We start from the raw sequence: 23,833 nt of genomic DNA, 5'->3' as shown, positions 1-23,833 counted from the left end.
ACACACACACACACACACACACACACACACACACACGTGCGCGCACTCACACACATCAATGGGGTGTAATAATGTCCTCCCTCTCTTTAAAAGCCAATCACATTCTCAGTCCTGCAGAGAGTCTCCTCTGATTGGCCCAATCAGCTGTCAGTCGTGCGCAGAGGAGGCGGGGCCAGGACGGGGGCTGACCTGGAGTCTGATCCAGTCGCTTTTACGCACAGACCGGACAGTCCGCTTTCCACGCACGGATAACAAAAAGTGAGAGCCGGACAGTGGAAGAAAAATTCGCAAGAAGAGGAAAAAGTGAGAGAAAAAAGTGTTTTTGCTCAAGTGGAAAAAGAGAGAGAGAAGAAGAAGAAAGTGTGCGAGACAGAAGGAGAGAGTGTGCGCGCACTTCTCCCATCATGTCGCTCCCCGGCTCCCCTCCGCTCCTCTCGCCGGGCTCGGGCGCCCCAACTCCGGCCGCGCTCTACCGCTCGGCCCCGGACGCGCTCCACACCTCCGTCGCCTCCACCGGCACCTCCAGCCCGGGGCTCACCAACTCGCACTCCCTGTCCCCGTCCCCGCGGCTCACCAGCAGCATGCTCAGCGCGTTTCTCCCCGGACCAGGGGGCGCACTGGCCGGGTTGGGCAACGGCGGCGCCGCCCCGCTTGTGTCCGGAGGCGGCGCCGCTCTGGGTCCTCTCAGCGGGCTCGGCTCGCTCAGCTCAGCCGGCCTGACCCCCGGCTCCCCCGGCTTGGCGCAGACCTCCTCCAGCCCCGGTCTGTGCAGCGAGTGCAAGCTGGTGGAGGTGCACGGCGTGAAGGTGGCCAGCTTCAGCGTGGACGGCCAGGAGCTCATCTGCCTGCCGCAGGTGTTCGACCTCTTCCTGAAGCACCTGGTGGGCGGGCTGCACACCGTCTACACCAAGCTCAAGAGGCTGGACATCGCGCCGGTGGTGTGCACCGTGGAGCAGGTGCGCGTCCTGCGGGGGCTCGGCGCGATCCAGCCCGGCGTGAACCGCTGCAAGCTCATCTCCCGGAAGGACTTCGAGACGCTGTACCAGGACTGCACGAGCGCCAGGTCTGTGACACTTTAATCACTTTTAATGTTTGGAAAATGTCACTTTAAAGTGTGTGAAACTGAGACAAAGAAGCTGCAATTTACTCAACAACTTTCGCGGTGCGTTTGTTGTCGAACAGGTGACTTTAAATCAGATTGCTGCTGTTTTCGAGGCTGTTTGTCGGGCTTGTTTTGGACGTTTTTACTGTCACATTTGGTCGAGGTTTCCTTTGTATCTGTGGCTCCAAAGTTACTTTTCTTAAAAACGTCCCAGCATTAAGGTGCTTTGACAGCTCTGCATCTGCACACTGATTTCAGTGTCTTTACTGTGCGTCAGATTTCTGACATTTTTAAGGCTGTTACTGAGGTTTTTATTGCGTGTTTTTTAAATTACATTTAGTGCAGATTCCTTCTGTGGCTCACGTGATGTGTTTGTCGTACTATTAGAGGACTTTGACAGCTCTGCATCTGCACACTTCAAGTGTGTTTGTAGCCAAACAAGTGATTTTACTTTGCACCATATTTATGTAATTTTCCAGGCGGCTACGTAGGTTTATTTAGCATATTTGTTTATGTCACATTTAATGCAGATTACTACTGTATGTGATTCTCTAAATAGACTTTTTTCAACACTTATTCTTAGAAATTTTCTACTATTGAGGTCCTTGGACAGCTCTGCATCTTTAGAAAAGTCATGTGTGTGAGCCAAACATTGGCTGGTTTCAGTGACTTAGTTTGCATGACATTTTTGCTGTTTTTGAGGCAGTTACTTTGGTTTATTTTGCATGTTGTTTCTGGTGTATTTGGTGCAGATTCCTCCTGTATCTGTGGCTCCAAAATCACTTTTCTTTAAAGTGTATTCTTAAAATGTTCCTACTATTAAGGTACTTTGACAGCTCTGCACCTGTACGTCAGGTGTGTTTGTACCCACATAGAGTAACTCCACTTTGCGTAATTTTTCTACATTTTCTTATTTTGCATGTTTCTCTGCTAAAGTTGGTGCAGATTCCTGCTGTACCTGTGGCTCCAAATGCACTTTTCTTCAACGCTTTTTCTTATAATATTGGTTCAATTAAAGCATTTAGACAGCTCTGCATCTGCAGACACTGGAAGTGACTTTACTCTGCTTTCATACTCCTGACATCGTCGAGGCAGCTGCTGACGGTTATTTTGCACCTTTTTTCAATTATATTTGATGCAGATTCATAAAAAAATTTCCTACTATTAAGCCACTTTGACAGCTCTGCATCTGCAGTTTTCAGCTGTGTTCGGGACACACGGAAACAACTTGTTTTACTCAGTATTTTTCAAGGAAATGTTGCTGTCTTAAGTCAGTTTTAAGCGTGCTCTTACAGTATTCCTGCAGTTAAAGGACTCAGACAGCTCTGCATCTGGAGAAGCGTCAGGGGTGTTTGTAGCCAAACAAATGACTTTACTTTGCATCATATTACTGCCATTTTTGAAGCTGCTACTGAGGCTTATTTTGCATGTTTTTCAGCTGTAGTTGGTAGAGATTCCCACTGTTTCAGTGGCTCCATATTCACTTTTCTTTATCGCAGTAAAGACACTTTGACAGCTCTGCATCTGCAGTCGTCAGGTGTGTTTTGGGATGCTGAAACAACTTGTTTTACTCAATATTTTTTAAGGTCATGTCTGTTTTAAGTCACATATTTATTAAAATCACGAAAGCCACTTAACGGAAGGCTGCCGCTGCAAAATTAAGTTGTTTTAAATTAAAAATTAATCTTAGTTTGTCACTTTTCTGTAATAATTCTCGTATTTTTCTCATGATTGAGTCCCATCAGTGTGCTTGAACAGTCCGATAATATTCCTTTAAAGTGTCAGTCTGGATTATTTCTCCTTGTATGTGTCATTGGGATGTTCCTGTCATTTTTTAGAAAAAGGCAGATTTTAGGGGATAGTTGTCCTTTTATGAAGTAATCATAGCTGGTTTGAATGGTCGTGAAACAGACTTCCAGCTCTGTTATCGGTGCCTTTCTCTATTTTTGCTTAGATGTCGGAAATGATGCTTTTACTGCATCGACTGATGGACGTGTGCGTGCGTGTGTGTGTGCGTGTGTGTGTGTGTGTGTGTGCGCGTGTGTGCGTGTGTGTGTGTGTGTGTGTGTGCGCGTGTGTGCGTGTGTGTGTGTGTGTGTGTGTGTGTGTTGCTAAATGAGCAGATGCATGTTCAGTATTTTAGTAAAAACACAACATACCAACAGCAAACAAATGCAAAGCAAACACACTTCTGTTGACTTTGGTTATGAAAAAGCTTCTCATGCTCTCGATCCATTACGTTATACTTCACTCCCTCAGTGTGTGTGTGTGTGTGTGTGTGTGTTTATGTAACTGTTCGTGTGTGTGTCAGCGAGGGAAAAGTGTGTGTGTGAGTGTGTTTGCCGGAAAAATGCAGCCGTGATGTGTGTAAACAGACACTTTACAGAGTGTGTTATTTTTAATGCCTGTTTTGTGTAACGGTCATGTGTGTGTGTTGGTGTGTATGTGCAGACACACTGTACTGTACGACCTGTTTGTTCACACCGTTCCTGTCAAACTGTCAACCTTTCAGATTAAAACTCAAACAGTGACGCCCCGGTTTTGGATCTTCACCATTTAAAAAAACTGCTGTAAAAAATATTCAAGAAATGTGAAAGAGATGAGAGGTCGCAACTTTTTTTCTGAACCAGAAAATTCAATATTTGTAAGACGTAGCTTCACTTCAAGTTGTACCATTTGATAAAAATTCATTTTTTGTTTATCTTTGCAGCATAAATGAAAACTTGAATGCATTTTGTTGCAAATTTAAACATCTAAATGCTAAATTCGACGAGCCAGTAGTGACCCAAAGCCTCGCGTTCTACCTAAAAATTCTCCATTAAAGAAATATATCATCAGTTAGGATTAAAATGCCTCGTAATTTCCTAAATGTATCCTTTATTTTCCAGACGTTAAAGTGCTTAAAAGCAAAGAACAGGTTGTTTTATCTGTAAAAAGTCGACTTGTTGTGTGACGCTCCAAGAAAGTTTTTTGTTTTGTTGTTTGAGGAAAAGTTTCCTGTTTTTTGGGAAACACGCTGCACAAAATCAGTGATTTTGAAGTACAGAGGACTCATTTGTTTGTGTTTTGATCTTTGCGATCTGTAATGGCGTTATTTTTACCTCCTCAGCATGTTTCAAATGCACAGAATCAAATTTTAAGAGGATTTTTGGGGCTTGAGTCACTGGAATCGAACCCCCGGCTGCTGAGGCGAGGACGTAGCTTTTGTACATGGGGTGTCAGGTAGCTCACCTGGTAAAACGGGCGCCCAAAATTAGATTTTGAGAAGAGAACTGAATCTGAAAAAAAAGTTTGACTTGTTTGGCTTTGTCGTCAAATTTAAGTAAATTTGTTCAGGCCAGGTTTTAAGTTTTGTTATTGCTCTGCCATAAAGGGAAAATACAGAAAATTTGTGCTTTAAATTCTGTTGATTCGCTGTCATTGGATTCCAGGATTAACAAGGATGTTATAAGGACCTTTTTCCAGACATGAGTTGTCCTGGAAACGAGCAGCAGGCAGTTTATTTTTTCTCTTTTCTTCTTTGGATGCTGATTTTGAAAGTAAGACAGAATTCTTGAAGTTGCGACACCTTCTCCGTCCTTTTTATGAAGTAAGTCCACTGTATAAGGGTCAAATTTTGATTTAAAAAGCTGAAACGGATTTCACATCAAAAGGTTTTCAGACTGCGAGGTCGTGATGGAGGCAAAGAAACTTTGTGAATGCACTCTGACGGAGAATAAAAGACACTTAAAAACCGTTAAAGCACCTGATTGACACATTTGCGCCAAAAGTTGTGCTCTTTCTTAGTCATAACTCAATCAAATCTAACAAAATACATTTTTTAGATTGAGTGCGGTTCACCCTTTCTGAGAATATAAATATGATCTCCATGTTGAATGAAAATCCATAAATCTGCTTAGAATAAATAGAGGAAATAGCGCTTCTTCCCAGTTCAGAACTTGCTTTAGAGTTATCATATTGCAGATAGGAACTGCTTCTCATTAATTTGGCCATTTTGTTGTGGGTGTACATTTGTCGCAATTTGCGCCAAAATTTGCACTCTTTCTCTGAGTCATAACTCTGTCAGATCTGACAACACAGACATGATGCACACATTGTTAGAATCAGTGTGACTCACACTTTCTGGGGATATAAATATATCTGATGTCCATGTTGAATAAACATCCATAAATCTGCCTAGAGATAATAGAGGAAAAAGCTCTCCTTACTACTTCAGAACTTGCTTGAGAATGATCATATTTTTAAGTTTTCTTCTGTTTAAAAGTAATACACTGATAGTTGTGTGTGCATCCATGGATATATTACATACAGCAGCTGCTAATAGTTAATTCAGCTCATTTTTAATGGTGTTATTTTGTTGTGGGCGTGTATTTGTCTCAATTTGACTGACGCAATTTGCGCCAAAGTTCGCACTCTTTCTCTGTTAACTCTGAATAGCGTTGAATCCATGAATCTGCCTAGATTTCCTCTCCAGAACTTGCTTGAGAATTAACAAGTTTTAAAGTTTTCTTCAGGATCAAAGTAAAGCAGGGACAGTTATCGGTACATCTGTGTTAATGTTGCAAACAGGAGCTGCTCATAGTTAATACGGCTTACTTTTAATGGCTTTGTTTTGGGCGTGCATTTTTAAAGTTTTCTCCCCTCTGCTTTACATGAACACTACTTTGTCATGTTCGTTTCCAAAAACATACAAAACCAGCAGATTGAGATACATGTTTAGCTTTCATGGAAGTGCTGCGACTTATTTCTGGAAACTCCTTGAAAAGTTCACATCGGGGGGGAAAACGCGGTGGGAACACACTGGAAATCGTCTGGTTATTTTTGTGTGGCTAGAAGATGAAAGTGATAGATGGCCGCTTGTCAAGTATCGGCTAATTATTAACAGCGTATTGTGTTGCTGTGGAGATTGTTTTGGTGGGTGACCTCTGTTTTTTTAGCTGACCACACACACACGTCTGTAGTTTATTAAGCTCAAAAATATTTTTATCGCTCCGTCTCTCACCTCCTCTGTATCTGCGTCTCTTCTACAAACACACCATCAAGGAGTGTATTTCTGTCTCTGGCTAATTGTCTCTTCTTCTTTACCCCCTCCTTCGTCTTTCACCTCTCTCTCCCTCCTCTGTCTCTTCATCTCAATCACTCTGTCTTTCTCCCTCACACACACCCAGCGGTACATGTCAGGGGTAATAATGGATCATGTGAATGCGCATGGAACAACACGGCTGGAGAGCTATTGTTGTCGAACGCACAGCGAACACACACTCCTCTCTCTCCAATCATATTGACATTCCTCTAATGCCTCGCTCTCTCACCCTCTCGTCCTCCCTCCCTCCCTCCCTCCCTCCGTCTCTTGACGTTACTCTCTGGGAAAAGAAAGGAAAAATTAAATGCTTAAAAAAAAAAGAAAGAAAACTCCCACTGGGCCTCTGCATACTTTGTCTTCTCGGTAACCATATGTGTGTGTGTGTGTGTGTGTGTGTGTGTGTGTGTGTGTGTGTGTGTGTGTGTGTAAAAGCAACGACCACTTACTTCCAGTCATGGCGCCAATTTCGATCGATATTACATTATATGTTAACTTGTGGTTTTTTTTTTAAGTTTTATTTAAGGTGCGCTTAAGAGTCTGCTCTGTCATCGAGATAAAAAAAAGAGGAAAAAAGTCAATAGTGTCAGAAGAAGCTTTATTTATATACAATAAATAAAATTTAAAGACATAATAAAAGAGAAAAAGGGATAAAATATACAAGGTAAAATCAATTACTGAATGATTTAAAAAAATAAATAAATAAATAAAATCACTATTAAAATAGCAAAAGTGCAGACAAGAGGTGCAAAGATAATAAGATAAGTTAAAATGATTCAAAATCAAGTTTAAAAATAAGTTTGTAGTCATTAGCAGGTGGATTAGGTAGTATAAAGATCTTAAGTAAATTAAAACACCTGTGGTTCTGATTGATTTATTTCATTGTAAAACTTTTTGATTGAACTGTATGACAATATTTAATGTATTATATAACGGTAGCTACATAATTTAGGTTAATTGTAGCTATAGTTTTAAAAGAAACTTTATCATGACGGTGCTTTAGCCTTATCAAAACAGAAACTACTTAACTGAACTTTACTGTAACTGTAGTTCATTTAACTGTATTATAATGTTGTCTTATTTAACTTTGTCATACCAGTACTTCAGCAAACTTCATTGTAACTGTAATTTAAAACCTTTATAATAAAGTATCCACTTTATTCAACTTTATCAGTGTCTCATTTAAAAACATTTTTTTACTTTATTTTACTTTATTGTCACAGTACTTTGCTTAAATTTATTGTAGCAATATTTTATTTAACTAAAAAAACTCCTGTACAGATTTTTGGATGCTGCATCCACATTTTGGCAAATTCCACAATATTTGGGGTTTTAAAGACAATTTTACCATCAAATTATATCTTTGCACACGTCTTTGCGGTATCGCTGAAATAGTCGGGCCGAGCCAGGAGTGTTTATTCAAATTCACTTTTTATACTCTTTGGGACAGTCTCTCTTTGAGGACATTCATGCTGCAAGTTTGTTTCAGAAAGTTGCAAAAATTGTCCGATGCAGCCGACGAAATGTGGTTTCAGACGCTGTTGGACTCAAAGAGCGTTTTCTTTTAAGTGTGCTGACGCATCTCTCATTCTGCAGGCGTGGGACTCTTATTTTGAAAGATATTTTAAGAGGTCATCTTGAAATAAACATGAATGTAAAAATAGATTTACGTGCAAACAGATTTGACTTAAAAACACGTTTTTATCAAACTGTGGAGCTTTTTGGGGAGGAGAAAGAGAGAGAGTCTTTTCTGCCTCCTTGTCACCTCTATAGCTCTGTGTGTAAGTGTGTGTGTGTGTGTGTGTGTGTGTGTGTGTGAGTGAATCGATAGTGAGTGACAGGAGGGAGGGTTGCTGATGTCGGGAGTGTTATTCTGGGCTCTCCTTATCACGGCAGGCTGTTAGAGCCCACACACACACACACACACACACACACACACACACACACACACACACCTCCGCCCCCTGACAAAACTGCCCGTGTGTGAGTGTGGATGGAGGTCGTATTGTTTGTGACACACGGGGAGCAAAGTCGTTTTGTTTTGGTGGAGCATTGCGGCTTCATGCACACACACACACACACACACACACACACACACACACACACACACACACACATACACACACACACACACACACACACACACACAGAGTCAGAATAACATCCACACACACACTCAGCGTGAACTCCTTTTCATCAATTTGGTGTTTTTCATTCTTTTACATGGAGCATTAAGTTCTTTTAATGGAGCACAGTGGTTTGTAAAACACACACACACACACACGGTCAGTTTTGCCTTCTGGCTGAGGTATGGTAGTATGTCAGTGTGTGTTGTGTATGTGTGTTGTGTGTGTGTGTGTGTGTGTGTGTGTGTGTGTGAGTGATTGTCTAGCATGCACAAACAGAGCTATCAGTTGTCACACTGGGTCGGGTTACATCTGTGTGTCTGCGGTAGTGTTCATAATCGCCTGTGTTGTTCTTGTGTGTGTTGTTTGTGTTTGTTTTCATGTGTGTGTGTGTGTGTGTGTGTGTGTGTGTGTGTGTGTGTCTGGTTTCAGCTCCGCTTTGTGCTGCTGGTTAATTGATAAAGGTTAAAGCGTTGGCCGGCGGGGAGCTGAGGTCACCTCGCTGCAGTGTGAACGTGAGCCACACGGCGACCAATCAGACGGCCTCTAAACACACGTTATCTCTCGTCATTGATCGTCATCAGAAAGAAAATAGCGATTTCCAGGCCTGGAAAAGTTTTGGGAAACCGAACATACCCTGAAAGTTTTGGAAAAGTCATGGAATTTTTTGACAAAGCTCTGTAATACCAGATGATGTCGTTAAGGGCTGCTGGAAATTTGACAATCCAACGATAATCTCTGTTTTTACAGTTTCTGGACGAGATTAATGGTGTGGTTTTTGGTGATTTTTTTTTCTTTTTTTCGGCTGTGATATAACTGGTGTGATTTTGGGTTTTTTTTTTGTAGCTGTGATACTGATCTAATTTCAGTGATTTTTTGGCTGTGATCTGCAGTTTTTTGGTTATGATAAATCATGTCATTTTTGGTGATTTTTTTGCTATATCTGGTGTGATTTTGGTTGTGATGTGATTTTCTTTTGCTGTGATAAATTGTGTAGTTTTTGTTTGGGCTGTAATATACAGTGTATTTTTTAAATATTTGTTACTATTATATCTAATTTTGGTGATTTTTTTTGGAAATGATAAATGATTTATTTTTGGCTGTGATCATTTTGGTGTTTTTTTTTTCTTTGATAAATGGTGCAGTTTTTTGTGATTTATTTGGCTATGATAAATGGTGTAATTTAAGTGAATTTTAAAGGAAAAAACAGTATAATCAACTTAACACATATACTTGATTTGTAACTAAAATGCTTTGTTTGTGTTGTTCTTTAATTTAGTATGAACCATGACCACATACTTGGTTTTGATTGGCTGGAGAGTGTGCATTTGTTTTACATTGCTGTAGCCTCCAGCTACTTATTTGTAATTTATTATATTTTTACAGATTCACAAAAAACACAACATTTTTGAACTTGCAAAATATAAATTCAGAATACTTGTATTTTCTGGCTGTGATATTGGACTCCAGCCTGTGTGCCGTTATGACCAATAACACACCTCTGCATCTATAACGGCACTCCTCTTCATAGATTATCACCATTTTATCACCTTTTCTATACGGCAACTTTGTGGTGGTGAGGTTTTGTGTTTTGTGTGTGTGTGTGTGTGTGTGTGTCTCAGGGGCAGAGGAGGCGGTTTCATGCTTCACTTACCAACCCACCAACCAGCCGGGGCGAGAGACACAGAGTGAAAGATGCTCTCTGTCTCTCTCTCTCTCTGTCTTTCTCTTTTTTTTTTTCTTCTGGATGAAAACAGAGAGAGAGAGAGGGAGGTGAAGATCAAAGTAAGAAATATGACCCTCTGTCACCACGGAGAAGAACTGATCCTCTCCCCCTGTGTGTGTGTGTGTGTGTGTGTGTGTGTGTGTGTGTGTGTGTGTGTGTGTGTGTGTGTGGACTGAATAAAACAGCGAGAGGGGAGAGGCAGGTCAACATGTGTGTGTGTTGGGAAATAGATAATGTTTCACAAAGGCTGTTTCAGCCTCCAACTTTTCAGAGAGAGAGCGTTCAAAAAAAGGAGAAGAGAGAGACAGAGGGACAGAGAGACAGAGACAGAGACAGAGTTTATGTGACAACCAGTGTTGAAGGAGGAATTCAGACTATTTTCTTGAGTAAAAGTACAAATATCACACTGCAAAAATAATCTGTTCAAAGTGAAAGTCTTTGATTTTTGACTTTGATTATCTTTTTTTTTCACTATGATAACTCATTAATTTTTTGGAGATTTTTGGCTGTGATAAATTGTGTAATTTTTAGTGATTTTTCATTTTTTTCATTTTTCAGAAATGGTTTGATTTTGTTGATTTTTTTTGCTATGATAACTGGATTAATTTTGTTGTTTTTTGGCGATGATAAATTGTGTAATTTTTTGTGATTTTTTTGGCTATTATAAATGGTGTGATTTTGCTGATTTTTTTGGCTATGATAACTGGTTTAATTTTGTTGTTTGTTTTTGCTTTGATAACTGATGTCATTTTTGGTGATTTATTTAGCTGTGATGAAGTGTATTTTTAGTGCTTTTTTGGCTATGATAAATTATGTATTTTTTTGTGATTTTTCTTTTTTTGGCTATAATAAATGTTGTGATTTCATTTATTTTTTGGCTATGATAACTGTGTTAATTTTGGTGATTTATGTGGCTGTGATAAATTGTGTAATTTTGGTGACTTTTTTGGCTGTGATAACTGATGTAATTTTTGGTAATTTTTGCCTTTGATAAACACTGTATTTTTTGGTGATTTGTTTTTTTGGCTGTGATAAATGGTGTGGACCAACTAGTGTTGAAAGATGCATTCAGATCATTTTCTTTATCACACTGGAAAAAAAAATAAAAGTCCTGTTGGTTACTGGTTTGATTTTGCTGATTTTTTTTCCTTTGATAAATTCTGTAATTTAAAGGGATTTTGGTTATGATACATCATTTTTTATGACTTTCTGGCTGAGATAAATGGTGTAATTTTGGTGATTTCGGGCTATAAAAATGGTGTGATTTTTTTTTAAAAATTTTCTTAATATTTAGAGAAAAGTTTCCCCACAAACCACCGAAATCTACGCCAATAAGTAAAGACTCAAGTAAAGTAAAAGTACCTTGTACTTGTACTTTGGTACTTGTATAAATGTAGAAAACCAGCCGGCATTTTCGGATTTCGCTCTTTTAGTGTGGACGCACCTCAAGTGACGGAGAGAGAGAGGAGGTGAGAGGAGAGAGGAGGAGGGTGTTGTCTGCAACAAGATTATTTGATGCCTGTGAACACACACACACACACACACACACACACACACACACACACACACACACACACACACACACACACACAGTCTCTTAGGTGCACTTAGCAGATTGGTTTAGAAATCGCATTAGGGGAATGTCACAACAGCTTTTCCTCTCGTTCACCAGGTAATCTCTCCATCCCTCCTCCTCCTCCGCTCCTCCTTTCTCCTCCTTTTCTTTTGTATCACCTCCTCTTTGAGTTTCATCTGTTTTCCTAATTTCGCACTTTTCCTTTCATTCGTTTCCTCCTCTTTTCTTCATCTCTTCTCTTTTCTCTCCTTCTTTTCTTCTCTTCTTTGCAGCTTCCTCTTCCTCTTTTCCTGCTCCTCCTCCTCTTCTGTCCATCTGTCTCATCCTCGTCTCTCGTTTATTATCCTTCTTTTCTTTATCTCCTCTTCTGCCGCTCTCCTTCTTCCATTTTTTTTATCCATATCTTCTTTTCCATCCTTTTTCCATCTTTCCTGTTTCTGTCCTCCTCCTCTCTTTTTTCTCCTCTTTTTTTCATCTTCTTGGCCTCTTTTTCTCCTATTTCTTCTCTCAAAACCTGGAGAGGTCGTGGAATTTACAAATGGCAAATTCCAGGCCTGAAAAAGTTTTGGAAATCTAAATATAACCTAAAAGTTTTGGAAAAGTCATGAAATTCCTGTTTTTACAGTTTCTGTCTGCGATCAGTCAGTTTTAACGTAAACATGCAGGTTTGGGAGGCGTGCTTTCTTCAAAAAAACAAAATCACCAAAAACTTCCCAAAATTTGAAAGAAAAAAAAATCACCATATATATATATATATATATATATATATGTCATCAAAAAGTATTAAGTTTGAAGTATCCTCTCCTCTCCTCTCCTCTCCTCTCCTCTCTTCCTCTCCTCCTTACTTGTCCTCCTCATCCTCCTTTCTTCCTCCCTCCTCCACATTTAGCTCCATCTGTCCATCCTCCACTTTCCTCTCCTCTTCCTCTCTTTTATTCAATCTTCTTGTCATTCCCCCTCCTCCCTCCTCACCTCCTCTCTCTCCTCTTCCTCCTCTTCCACCTGGTCTTATCTCTCTATTTATTGTGACAGCTTGTCAGAGGTGTGTGTGTGTGTGTGTGTGTGTGTGTGTGTGTGTGTGTGTGACGGAGACGAAAAAAAGAGAAGCAACCCGACAGATTTACAGTTTCGAGCGAGCGGCGTCCGCAAAATATCAAAGAGAGAGAGTAGGAGGAGGTCAGAGGCGAAGGAGGAGATGAAAGGGGAGCAGAGAGGAGGAGCTGAGGGAGGGTAAAGAGAGGGCAGCGGGGGGATGACAGGTGATGTGTGTGTGTGTGTGTGTGTGTGTGTGTGTGTGTGTGTGTGCTCTGCAGACAACATGTTATTAATGAAAACAGGAAGAAAAAATGTCATTATCACCCATTTTTAAAAAGACGAGTGTGTGTGTGTGTGTGTGTGTGTGTGTGTGACAGTGTGTTATAAAATAATTACAGCTGAAATCAATTAAAAACATGACAAGAGCACACATGCATATCTGTGTGTGTGTGTGTGTGTGTGTGTGTGTGTGTGTGTGTGTCGCCCACCACTGTCCCCGTCACACGGAAACTTTACCAGACAGCGTGTCATTAACCAAAAACTTTAACTTAATTTGTAATTAGCGGCGTGAAAACATGTCATGTGTGTTTTCTTAAAAACTTAAAACTCTTTTTTTTCTGCTATTATTGCCCTTTTTTTCAGTTTTTATGTGGCTTTTGAGTGTGTTAAGTTTGTGTGTGTGTGTGTATGTGCTCGTCACACCACCACCCTGCGCATCAAAAAAAAAAAAAAAAAAAATCCTCCCCAGACAGCGTGTTATTAATGAAAACGTATAATAATCCATTTAAAAACATGTCATCATGATTAGAATAATAACAGTGGTTAAACTGACTGAGACGTTTATGGAGGAAGAAGTTCTCATCATTCCACCAGCGTGGGAGTGTGTGTGTGTGTGTGTGTGTGTGTGTGTGTGTGTGTGTGTGAGAGAGAGCAAACAAACATGTTAGCGCTTCAGTCGAGTGCCAACTTCTCCAAACTCGTTTTGTTTCCTCCATTGTTTACACACACAAAAAAGGATTGTGGACAAGAAAATGAAGTCGTAACAAACGACGCTCGCGAAAATAAAGCGAGGAAAGTGACAACTTCTCTTCACGACGGCGGGAAACTTTCACCTGAAGTTTATAATTTAATATATTCAAACTCCAGAGACAAGGAGTCTTGTCAAAAGACGACTTAATTTAACATCTGCTCAGTAAAAGTTTAACCAACTAACTTAAAGTGATTATTTTAACCCTTTGAACCTCAGCATATTGGCTCAATTTCGTTCAGAAACATGGGAAAGGCAACAAGTAGTTTAACAAGAAACTACCCTAAAAATTACCAAGAAAACTACCTGGAAAATACAAAAAAGAAAAAAGAAAGAAAAAAAAAGAAAATAATAGTAGTTATCAAAATATTTTTTTCTGTAACATAATTTTAATATATCACTTTAATAATCAGAAAACTGTAGTTATTTGGACTTTACCTAGTTTTTAATTTGATAATTTTCCACTAATTATTTCAATCAAAAACATGGAAAAAGGCAATGAGCAACTTTTAAAAAATGACCCTAGAATTAGCAAGAAATAATTAAAAAATCACACTAACAGAAAAATACATTAATAATAGAAAGAAAAAAAGAGAAAAAACAAAATAAAAAAGCAAGTTTTTATTAAATGAAATTAAATTTATTCTTTCTATTATACAATTATTAAAAAATATTATTATAATAATGAGAAATGTAGTTATTTTTCCCAATATTTTTGATAAATGTCTAATAATCTCCCTACTTCTCTCTTTTTTTTTTCCACTTTTTTTTTTTTTTTTTTACAATTTTATTTATTTATTTTGTATTTTACAGGACATATTTTGCTACATTGCTGATTGCTGTAAACGGCAACATTAATGCAACTGGAATATTAACCCAAAAACATCAGATAAAATAGAAAAACACTGACATTTTACTATACCACGAGGACTTTTACTTTTCATACTTTAACCCTTTGAACCCTGAGCAAATTGGTTTGATTTTTCTTCTTTTTTTTTAAACTGACATAACAACACATTGGCCAAAAGCGTTGCAAAAAATGACCTGAAAAAAAGCAACAAAAATAACCCAAAACACTGAAGTTAAAAAAAAAAAGAAAAGAAAACTAACAATAAAACTACCAGAAAAAAAGTGCAGGAAATTAAAAAATATATGTATACATTTTTTTTTCTTTAACATTATTTGAAAATTATCATTTTGATAATGATAATCATAGTGATTATAAATAAAGATTTCTGGACATTTTTGTTCTAATTTTTTGATAATTTTTTAGATAATTCTCCCCCCTTTGATTTACTAATTTTTATGTATTTTATTTATTACCTCCCCCATGTTCCCCAACACCTATATGCAGCACAAACAACCCTGATGCTGATGCAAGTGTTAAAGAGTTAAGCACATTTTACTGATGCATTAGGGTTTTGAATGCTGGACTTAGTACTTTTACTGCATCACAGCATCTCAGTACATCTTCCGCCACTCAGTCCAGCTCTAAAAACAACTGACGTATTAAACTTAGCTGCACCTGCACATTAGCATATGCAGGATTTGTGTTTTTTTAAGCACTAAACTCGTCTGTTGTTTCCTCGGCTTCAGCGGGGAGAGAGCTCCTCTAATGTTGAATATCTGAAAACATTGTTTTTGCAGCTATGAGCTTGTCATTCAGTCGCAGCGTGGTGCGTCTGTGTGTAAATGTGCCTGCACGTTAACTCATGTATATGTGATAGCCTACTGCATGCTGTGTGTGTGTGTGTGTGTGTGTGTGTGTGTGTGTGTGTGTGTGTGTGTGTGTGTGTGTGTGTGTCTGCAGACAGACATGCTGTCGTTTTGATAGCTTGTCATTGAAGCGATCCGGTCCACTGTAATTTTCTACTCAAAGGAAACAATGCAACAATACATGCTTCGCTGTCAAGAAAAAAAAAACCCTCCACGCTGTGTGTGTGTGTGCTGTGTGTGTGTGTGTGTGTGTGTGTGTGTGTGTGTGTGTGTGTGTGTGTGTGTGTGTGTGGTGGGTGTTCATGCTCGTCACTGTAACTGTTGAATCGGTCTTAGTTTGCACAACATCTTTTTGTCTTTCTTTTCTCCCACTTTTTCTATTTCTGTTTTCCGTTTTTGCGATCTTTTCCATTCGCTCCTCTTTTTTTTGCACTGTTTTTCTGCTCACCTCCTTTTTTTCTCCTCCTCTGTGTGTGTTTGACATATTGGTGTCACCAATAAATCATTGCACTCCACCTTTAAAAGAGAGACGGACAGGTGGAGGGAGCAGAGACAGAGAGATGGATGGAGGGAATATTGTTTTGCATCTCCTCGAAGGCTGTTTTAAGATTTCCTGCAGGAAGATTCTTTTAAATTTGTCCTCTGATTTTAAACTTTTTGTGGGTTTGTTTGTTTAATCAGAAGATCTTTAATATCTGAATCAGTGACACTCAACATGCTTTGTTTGGGGGCCACTTTTGCAAAATGACAGGAGGTCAGGGGCTAGTATTTCAGGACTATTCAAAGATTTTGGAAGTTTTCAATATTTTAGTACATTTCTAAGATTTTTAGGACATTTCTAGGATTTTATGGTGTTTTAATGACATTCCTAGGATTTGACGTGATTTTGACGTGTCTCTGATTTTAGGAATTTTTAAGGTTTTTTTTTAAGTATGGGATTTTCTGACTGTTCAGGGATTTTGGGAAATTTCTTAGATTTTTGGACATTTCTAAAATTTGAAGATATTTCTAAGATTTAGGACGTTGAATTTAGGAAATTTCTAGGATTTAAGGACGTTTTGGGTATTTAATGACGTTTCTTAGATTTTTAGGACATTGCTAGATATTTAGAATATTTCTTAGATTTTAAGACGTGTCTAAGATTTTGGGACTTTTTTCTAAACAAGCTCTATTTTGGTGCTGTTTTATGCACTCTGGCACTTTATGTACACGAAAAGTACAAAAACAATTCCCAGTGTGAATCACTTAAATTTTATTGTGAATTAAAAAAATGTTATGGGGGGCCACCTGGCACCCTACTGGGCGCCAAATTTTGGCCTGCGGGCTGTAAGGTTTAAGCTTCAGACAATGTAAAATACAGGACATAAAATACAAAACATGCAGGAAAACTCTGATAATTTTAACATGTTATGTGGTTCTTCAAGTCAAGTCCACCATGTGAGTTCAGTTTTCAGTCTAAATACATCTGAAAACCACCTGAATAGCCTGCAGGGTTATAATAAGTAAAATTAAACTGCAGCTAAAACGACAGTAAAAATCCCACACTGCACCCAGACATAAAAGCAAAGGCAACCCAATAAAACCACACAGTGTAACATGAAAGCACAGTGAAATAAAGAGCAGTGGCACATAAAGACCCTTCATTAAGTGAGTTTTTAATTACAATTGTGGCCACTTTAAACCACAAAAATTTGGTTTTGTAAATATGTGTTTATAAGCCTAAATGGTCCTTGACTGGATTTAACCAGAATATTCATTTACTTGTTCATACAGGTCTTGGCTTTTTCATTTATTCAATAAAACCTAATTTTATTAACAAACAACACTGAGTAGCTTGTTTTACATATTGCAAAAACATTTACATTTAGAAGACTATTTAAAAAAAAAAAAAAAAAAAGCTAAAAAAAAGTCTAAGGAAAAAGGGAAAAGCTCTGGAAAAATATATTTATAATGATCATAATTACATAATTCAATTTTGAATCATTATAATGTTTAAAGTACATTTTAAGGTCATTTACTCATTGTTTGTTGTTTTAAACTTTCTTTTCTTTTATTGTAATAATTTATGTTTAAGTAAGTAAGTTTGAGTTTCGTCTAGGTCCACTCTTTAGGCTACTAACGTCTTGCTAATTTTTTGGGTCATGTCTTTATTTCAGCTCAGCTGTCGCTAGCCTAAAGCACAAAGTAATCAATTCAAAGACTAAAATCAATCAACATTAAGCCAGCTATTCATTTTATTTAAAAAGTAATCTCAAATAATGAAATAAACAATGTAAATCCCTCTCAAAAGTGCAAAATATTTAGAGATTTAACATAAAACTGCTAGGCTAGCTGTTTAGCTAGTAGGCTCAGAGCTAATCCAGACTGCAATAGTTAATTGATTCAATAACTTTAATAGCTTTACTTAGTTAAACTTGTACATACATTTCAACTGTGGTAATTCTAAAATAATTAAATTTCAAATGTTTAAAAATTACCCACAAAGTCTTTTTTCAGAGCAGGTAGCATTTAAGATAGCAGAATAGTTAGCAGGCTCAGCTAGCGCTAATCTAAAGCTCAAAGTCATCGATTAAATTAGTTAAATTGATCCAAATTAATCCAGCCAGTCATGTTATTTAAACAGTAATCTCAAATAATCATAGAAACAAACTAATCACTCACAAAAAGTGTAAATTATTTATAAATTTCTTTTTAGCAGTTAAGCTAGCAGGCCCAGCTAGTGCTAATCTAAAGCATAAAGTCATTGAGTAATGAGTAAAACTGATCCAAATTCATATAGCCATTAATGTCATTTAAGAATTCATTTCAAATAATCATAATAATAAACTAATCACTAATGAGGAGTGTAATTTTTTTTAGATTTATTGAAAAGATGGTAGCAGTTAAGCTAGCAGGCTCAACTAGCGCTAATTTAAAGCACAAAGTAATCGATTAAGTGAGTGAAAATGATCCAGATTAATCACTTAGGCCTTTGTCATTTAAGAAGTAACTAAAAGAAATAAAAAATATTTACAATCAATAATAAAATGTGTAAATTATTTAGATTTTTTGAGAAGATAGCAGTTTAGCTAGCAGCGCTAATCAAGCACAAAGTCATTGATTAAATGACAAAAATGGATCCGAATTAACCCAGTTATGTCATTTCAGAAGTAATCCCAAATAATCACATAAACTAATCATTTGTGAAATTTATTTCTTGAAAAAATGGCATCAATTGGCTAAAAAAACTGCCCCCAAACTTCCACAAAGACTGAAATTAATCCAAATTAATTCAATCGCACGAAGACCTCTAACCTGATTTTAATTTAATTGTATAAAATCTTAAACACATTTGACGCACCAGCTTCCACAAGTCATCGATTTAAGGACTTAAACTAATCAAAACTCATTTACTTTTAAATAAAAAAATCTCAATCAAATGTATAAAATCTTTAGCTGGTCGGACACGGCGGTTAAACACCAGCAGATTAGGTTAAGCTCGCGGGCTCGGCGCTAATCTGAGCTCGCATTAATCATTGATTCGCTGTGTGCCTGTAAGTGATATGTAAATAGCATGTTTAACCTCCATTTACGTGTGTGTTTGTGTGCCGCACAGATGTGTGTGTGTGAAAAACGGAGTGTGGGAGCGCAAGAGGCATGTTGAAGACGAAGGGAAGGAGGGAGGGAGGGGGGGTCGCCTCCAAGTTACAAAAGAAGTTAATTAAAAATGAAAAAAGCGAACGAAAGGGAGGGAAGACGGGAGTGGACGGAAGCAGTCGGGGGTGGACGGAGGGGAGAGAGAGGGAGGAAAAAATAAAAAAAGGAGGGAGAGGGAGGGAGGGAAGCAGTGTTTTATTGAAAACGGGTGGACAAACAGTGTGTAATTGGCTGGGGCCGCAGGGGCTAAAGGAGAGGTTCAAAGAGAGGAGAAAGAGATAGAGAGCAAATTAACAGATAGAGGAGGAGGAGGAAGAGAAAGAGATGACATGGGAGAAAAAAAGAAAGTGTTGACTCAGAGAAAGACAAGATCAGGGGATAAAAAAAAGAGAGAGATAGAGGTGAACCACAAGTATGTGGACACCTGAGTGTGTGATTGTTGGATGTTCAATTTAAAAACTGTTTCTGCAGGTCCTTAAAAAGTCTTAATAACCCTTCAACATACGGAGCGTCATCAGTTTTTTTGTGCTGTGTTCGGACGCCTTTCACAAACGTGTAAACCTCTGAAATCTGAGAAAATTGGTTTGATTTATTTTTTAAAATTTTGGGGGAAAAAAGGCAATTAGCAACTTGGAAAGAAATTCCCTGCAATTTGCAAAAAAAAAAAAAAAGATACAAGGTGATAAGAAAATGATCTGAAAATTAACATCTAAATCTCTGAAATCTAAGAAAACTGGTTTGATATATTTAAAAAAAGAAATAAAGGCAATGAGGAAGTTGGAAAGACATTTCCTACAACTTGCAAAAAAAGGAAAGATACAAGGTGATAAGACAATTATAAGATTATATGATATTATCAAAAAATAGGGAAAAATGTCCAGAAAACTTCATTTATAAATCTTATCATGATATACAAAGAGTTATTTTATTTAGCACTCTCTTAGGCATTTTGTTTTTTTTTTTTTTTTTATTTTCTATTTTTTACTTTCTTTTTTTTTGTTGCTTACTTTCAGGTAATTTTCTTGCTAATGTTTTGGCCATTTTTTTTGTTAAGTTGCTCGCTGCCTTCTTCCTTTGCCTTTGAAAGAAATCCAGCCAATTTGCTCAGGTGTTAAAGGGCTGAATCCAATTTTATAATTATTACACCTTGAAAGTTATTTACACTATAATGCCAGAATTACATGCCTACTCGAAAGGCCGCGAGTGGTCGTTTTGACCGCCAGATTCTACCATTTCTTATGATGAATGCCCAGTATAGAAAGTAATGCATTATTGTGTTAGGATATATTTTTTAAAAAATATACATACATTGTAGTCCTCTTGTCAGACTGGTGTCAGGTCAACATAAATACATCATTTTAGGTAAATATTGTATGAAGTTACATTAAAATTTGTTTTTATTGGAACTAAAACACCAGTGTCCACATACTTTTGGCCACTTAGCACAAGCGGGGTCGCCGCAACTTCAGGTAAATAAGGAGCTGGCTTTATTAGCATTTGTGTGTGTCTGTATGTGTGTGTGTGTGTGTGTGTGTGTGTGTGTGTGTGTGCTGACTAAGGCTTATCAGATTCTCAAGGGGCGAGAAAAAAAAGCCAGATGAGAGCGAGAGAGGTTAGAAAAAAAAAAAGAAAGAGGATCGAGGTATTCTCTCTCTCTGTCTGATTGAATGGAAGCTGAAAGGTCGTGACCTCTTTCTAAACACTCCACGGTTCTCAGCATTAATCAAATAACGCTCACACATACTCACACTCACACACACACACACACACACACACACACACACACACACTCTTGCGCTGACCTTCACACACTTGCATGCATGCACCCTGGACACGCATACGTTTAAAAATCATATGGGCTTACGCAGGCAGATGACATAAAGATGCAGGGAGAAATGCATAGACACACACACACACACACACACACACATACACACAGGGCATTTGACACTGTTTATACAGCGTGGTGTGTGTGGATAATCCTATCTACATTCACCTGTGTGCGTGTGTGTGTGTGTGTGTGTGTGTGTGTCTATGCATTTCTCCCTGCATCTTTATGTGTGTGTCGTGAGGTATATTTGTGTGTGTGTGTGTGTGTGTGTGTGTGTGTGTGGTCGTAACAGTGACATCTGCACCGTTGGCTAAACAGCTTGCGAATATGCTGATAAAAACAACGCCGGCAGCCAAATTTACAACACCTATAAAACACACACCAACACACACACACACACACACACGGGTGCGCAAACACACGTACACTCGGAGGGCGTATTATGGTGAGATTTACGGTGTGTCTGTGTGTGTGTTTGGGTTTATTGCAGTTTACAGGACAGAGAGAGCGTCTATGTAAGCAACAACTATACTGTGTGTGTGTTTTTCTGTGTGTGTGTGTGTGTGTGTGTGTGAGAGAAAGAGGGAGATGTGTGTTTTGTTAGAAAAGGACGCCCAGACACCGAATTTGAATGCAATATTTTTATTTTATTTGTTTACAATGAAATTATATGATTCTACCTTTTTTATTTTTCGCCTGTTGTTCCTTCAGATTCTCCTTCAGCTCATTTTTATGTCCAAATTTTGCATTTTAGCAGTTATATTGTTGATTTTTACCTTTTAACACAATTGATTCTTGGGTATATATTGATGTTTTTGCAGTAAAATTCTGATGTTTTGTTTCCAGATGGTAAAACAGAGCGTGTTTACACATATTTAAGTATTTATTGTAATCAAATCAGATACAGACGTCAAATTAAAGGGAACCCGTGGAGTGTTTGACTCAGTGATAACTGCGAGAGCCGACATCAGGGACGCACAACTCGCTTCGTCTGGGGGCCACTTTTGCAAAAATGACAGGAGGTCAGGGGCCAGTCACAGGTCCGCATACATGTTTCTAGGATTTTAGGACATTTGTAGTATTTTCGGGACATTTTAGATGTTTTGCATGTTTCTAGGATTGTAGGATGTTTCCAGGATTTCAGGGATTTTAAGACATTTTGGGGTTTTAGTACATTTCTAGGATTTTAGGACATTGCTAGGATTTTGGGACATTTTCATGATTTCAGGACATATCTAAGATTTTAGGACATTTCTAGTATTTTTGGGACATTTTAGATGTTTTGCATGTTTCTAGGATTGTAGGATGTTTCCAGGATTTCAGGGATTTTAAGACATTTTGGGGTTTTAGTACATTTCTAGGATTTTGGGACATTTCTAGGATTTTGGGACATTTCTAGGATTTTAGGACATTTCTAAGATTTTAGGACATTTCTAGGATTTAAGGGTGTATCTAGGATTTTAGGAGATTTCTAGGATTTAAGGACATTTGGAGAATTTTAGGACATTTCTTGGATTTAAGGGTGTATCAAGGTTTGTAGGACATTTCTAGGATTTTAGGAGATTTCTAGGATTTTAGGACATTTGGAGAATTTCAGGACATATCTAGGATTTCAGGACCTTTGAAGGATTTTAAGACATCTTGGGGTTTTAGGATGTTTCTAGGACTTGAGGAAATTTCTCGGATTTTAGTTTGTTATAGGATTTTAGGTCATTTTTCGGATTTAAGGACGTTTCTCTGATTTTATGATATTTGTAGGATTTTAGTTTGTTTCTGGGATTTCAGGACATTTCTAGGATTTTAGGACATTATTGTCTTAGCTAGTACCTTCGTCAGGGTGTGGGGGATACTCCACTGGCACTTTTTTTGATAAATAAGCTCCATTTTGGTGCCGTTTTATGCACTCTGGCACCTTAAACATACAGAAACATTTCCCAGTATGAATCACTTTAACGTTATTGTGAATTAGAAAATGTTTGGGGGACACTCGACACCCTGTGGAGGGCCAGATTTGGCCCACGAGCCATAAGTTGAGTGTCACTGGCCTCCATGGACCCTTGCTACAGTCATTTCTGTGGTTTTAGTTTACAGTTTTGAAAGTGTATCATACACAAACACCAGCTGAAGTCGTGTTCTTGTGGTAACAGTTTTATAAAGTTTAGCATGAAGATCTGAAATAACGTCAGAATAACGAGGCGCTGACCTCCTCATGTTCAGTCTGTGGCGGCGCAGCAGCAAACTGAATGTGTGGGAGTGTGAGAATGTGCAACAGGAAGTCATTAAAAATGAGCGTAAACATGCTCATGAAACATTTTCTGGATAAATACAGCACCATTCTTAAAAAGAGTCAGTGCACTTGGAGCAGAAATAAAGGCCGTGTGTGTTTATGCAGCTTATATCAGGAGCTCTTAACCTTTTTTCCAGCATGTAACCCACACCGAGTAAATTTAGCCTCAGCCTGGGACTCTGAGACAGAGCACGCTGAGGAAACAGGCCGGAGCAAAATCTGCAACCTGCTCATTTAGAAAACATTTCTATTCAAGAAGAGAAAAAGAAATAGAAAGACGTCGTTCGGTGCTTGAAAACCGAGGATGTGTACGCATAAATAGAGTTTGGTTTTAAGGTCTTTGGAGTTTGTTTATTTACAAAGAACACAGATTATGTTCAGCATTTTGGTTATTTATTTGACATTAGTTTTAGCTTTTTCAGCATCAATATATGGTGTACATGGCTTTAATTTCGTCAAAATAACAGTCCATTGCTACCTTAATATTTTTATTGGGGGACACACATATAAAATGGAGGTTTGGGCTCCTTTCCCAGGACATTTTTAGCATTGAACACTTAACCTTTAGCATTATTATTAATTTTTCCACATCTTTTTGTCTTTTCAGCATCAGTTTAGAGTGAAATCTCTTTGATTTTGATAAAATGAAAGTCCTGTGCTGCTTTTATGTTTTTATTGGGGGGCACACATG

The 23,833-nt window shown here is 38.1% G+C and overlaps 1 protein-coding gene across 1 annotated transcript in view; it reads left to right on the top strand.

The window, feature by feature from the left end:
- Positions 1–232: 232 nt before the first annotated feature.
- The window catches only part of LOC121962477, a 28,500-nt gene continuing 4,899 nt past the window's right edge, over positions 233–23,833 (top strand). The window contains exons 1-2 of the mRNA XM_042512734.1: positions 233–1,063; positions 18,984–19,071. Coding sequence (XP_042368668.1) covers positions 405–1,063; positions 18,984–19,071 — 747 coding nt within the window. The 5' untranslated portion in view covers positions 233–404. The remainder of the gene's footprint in view (positions 1,064–18,983; positions 19,072–23,833) is intronic.

This window comes from Plectropomus leopardus, chromosome 23 (genome assembly GCF_008729295.1).
Source record: "Plectropomus leopardus isolate mb chromosome 23, YSFRI_Pleo_2.0, whole genome shotgun sequence".
Taxonomy (NCBI): domain Eukaryota; kingdom Metazoa; phylum Chordata; class Actinopteri; order Perciformes; family Serranidae; genus Plectropomus; species Plectropomus leopardus.
Note: the sequence above shows the minus strand (reverse complement) of the source record. Positions and strands in the feature narration are given on the sequence as shown.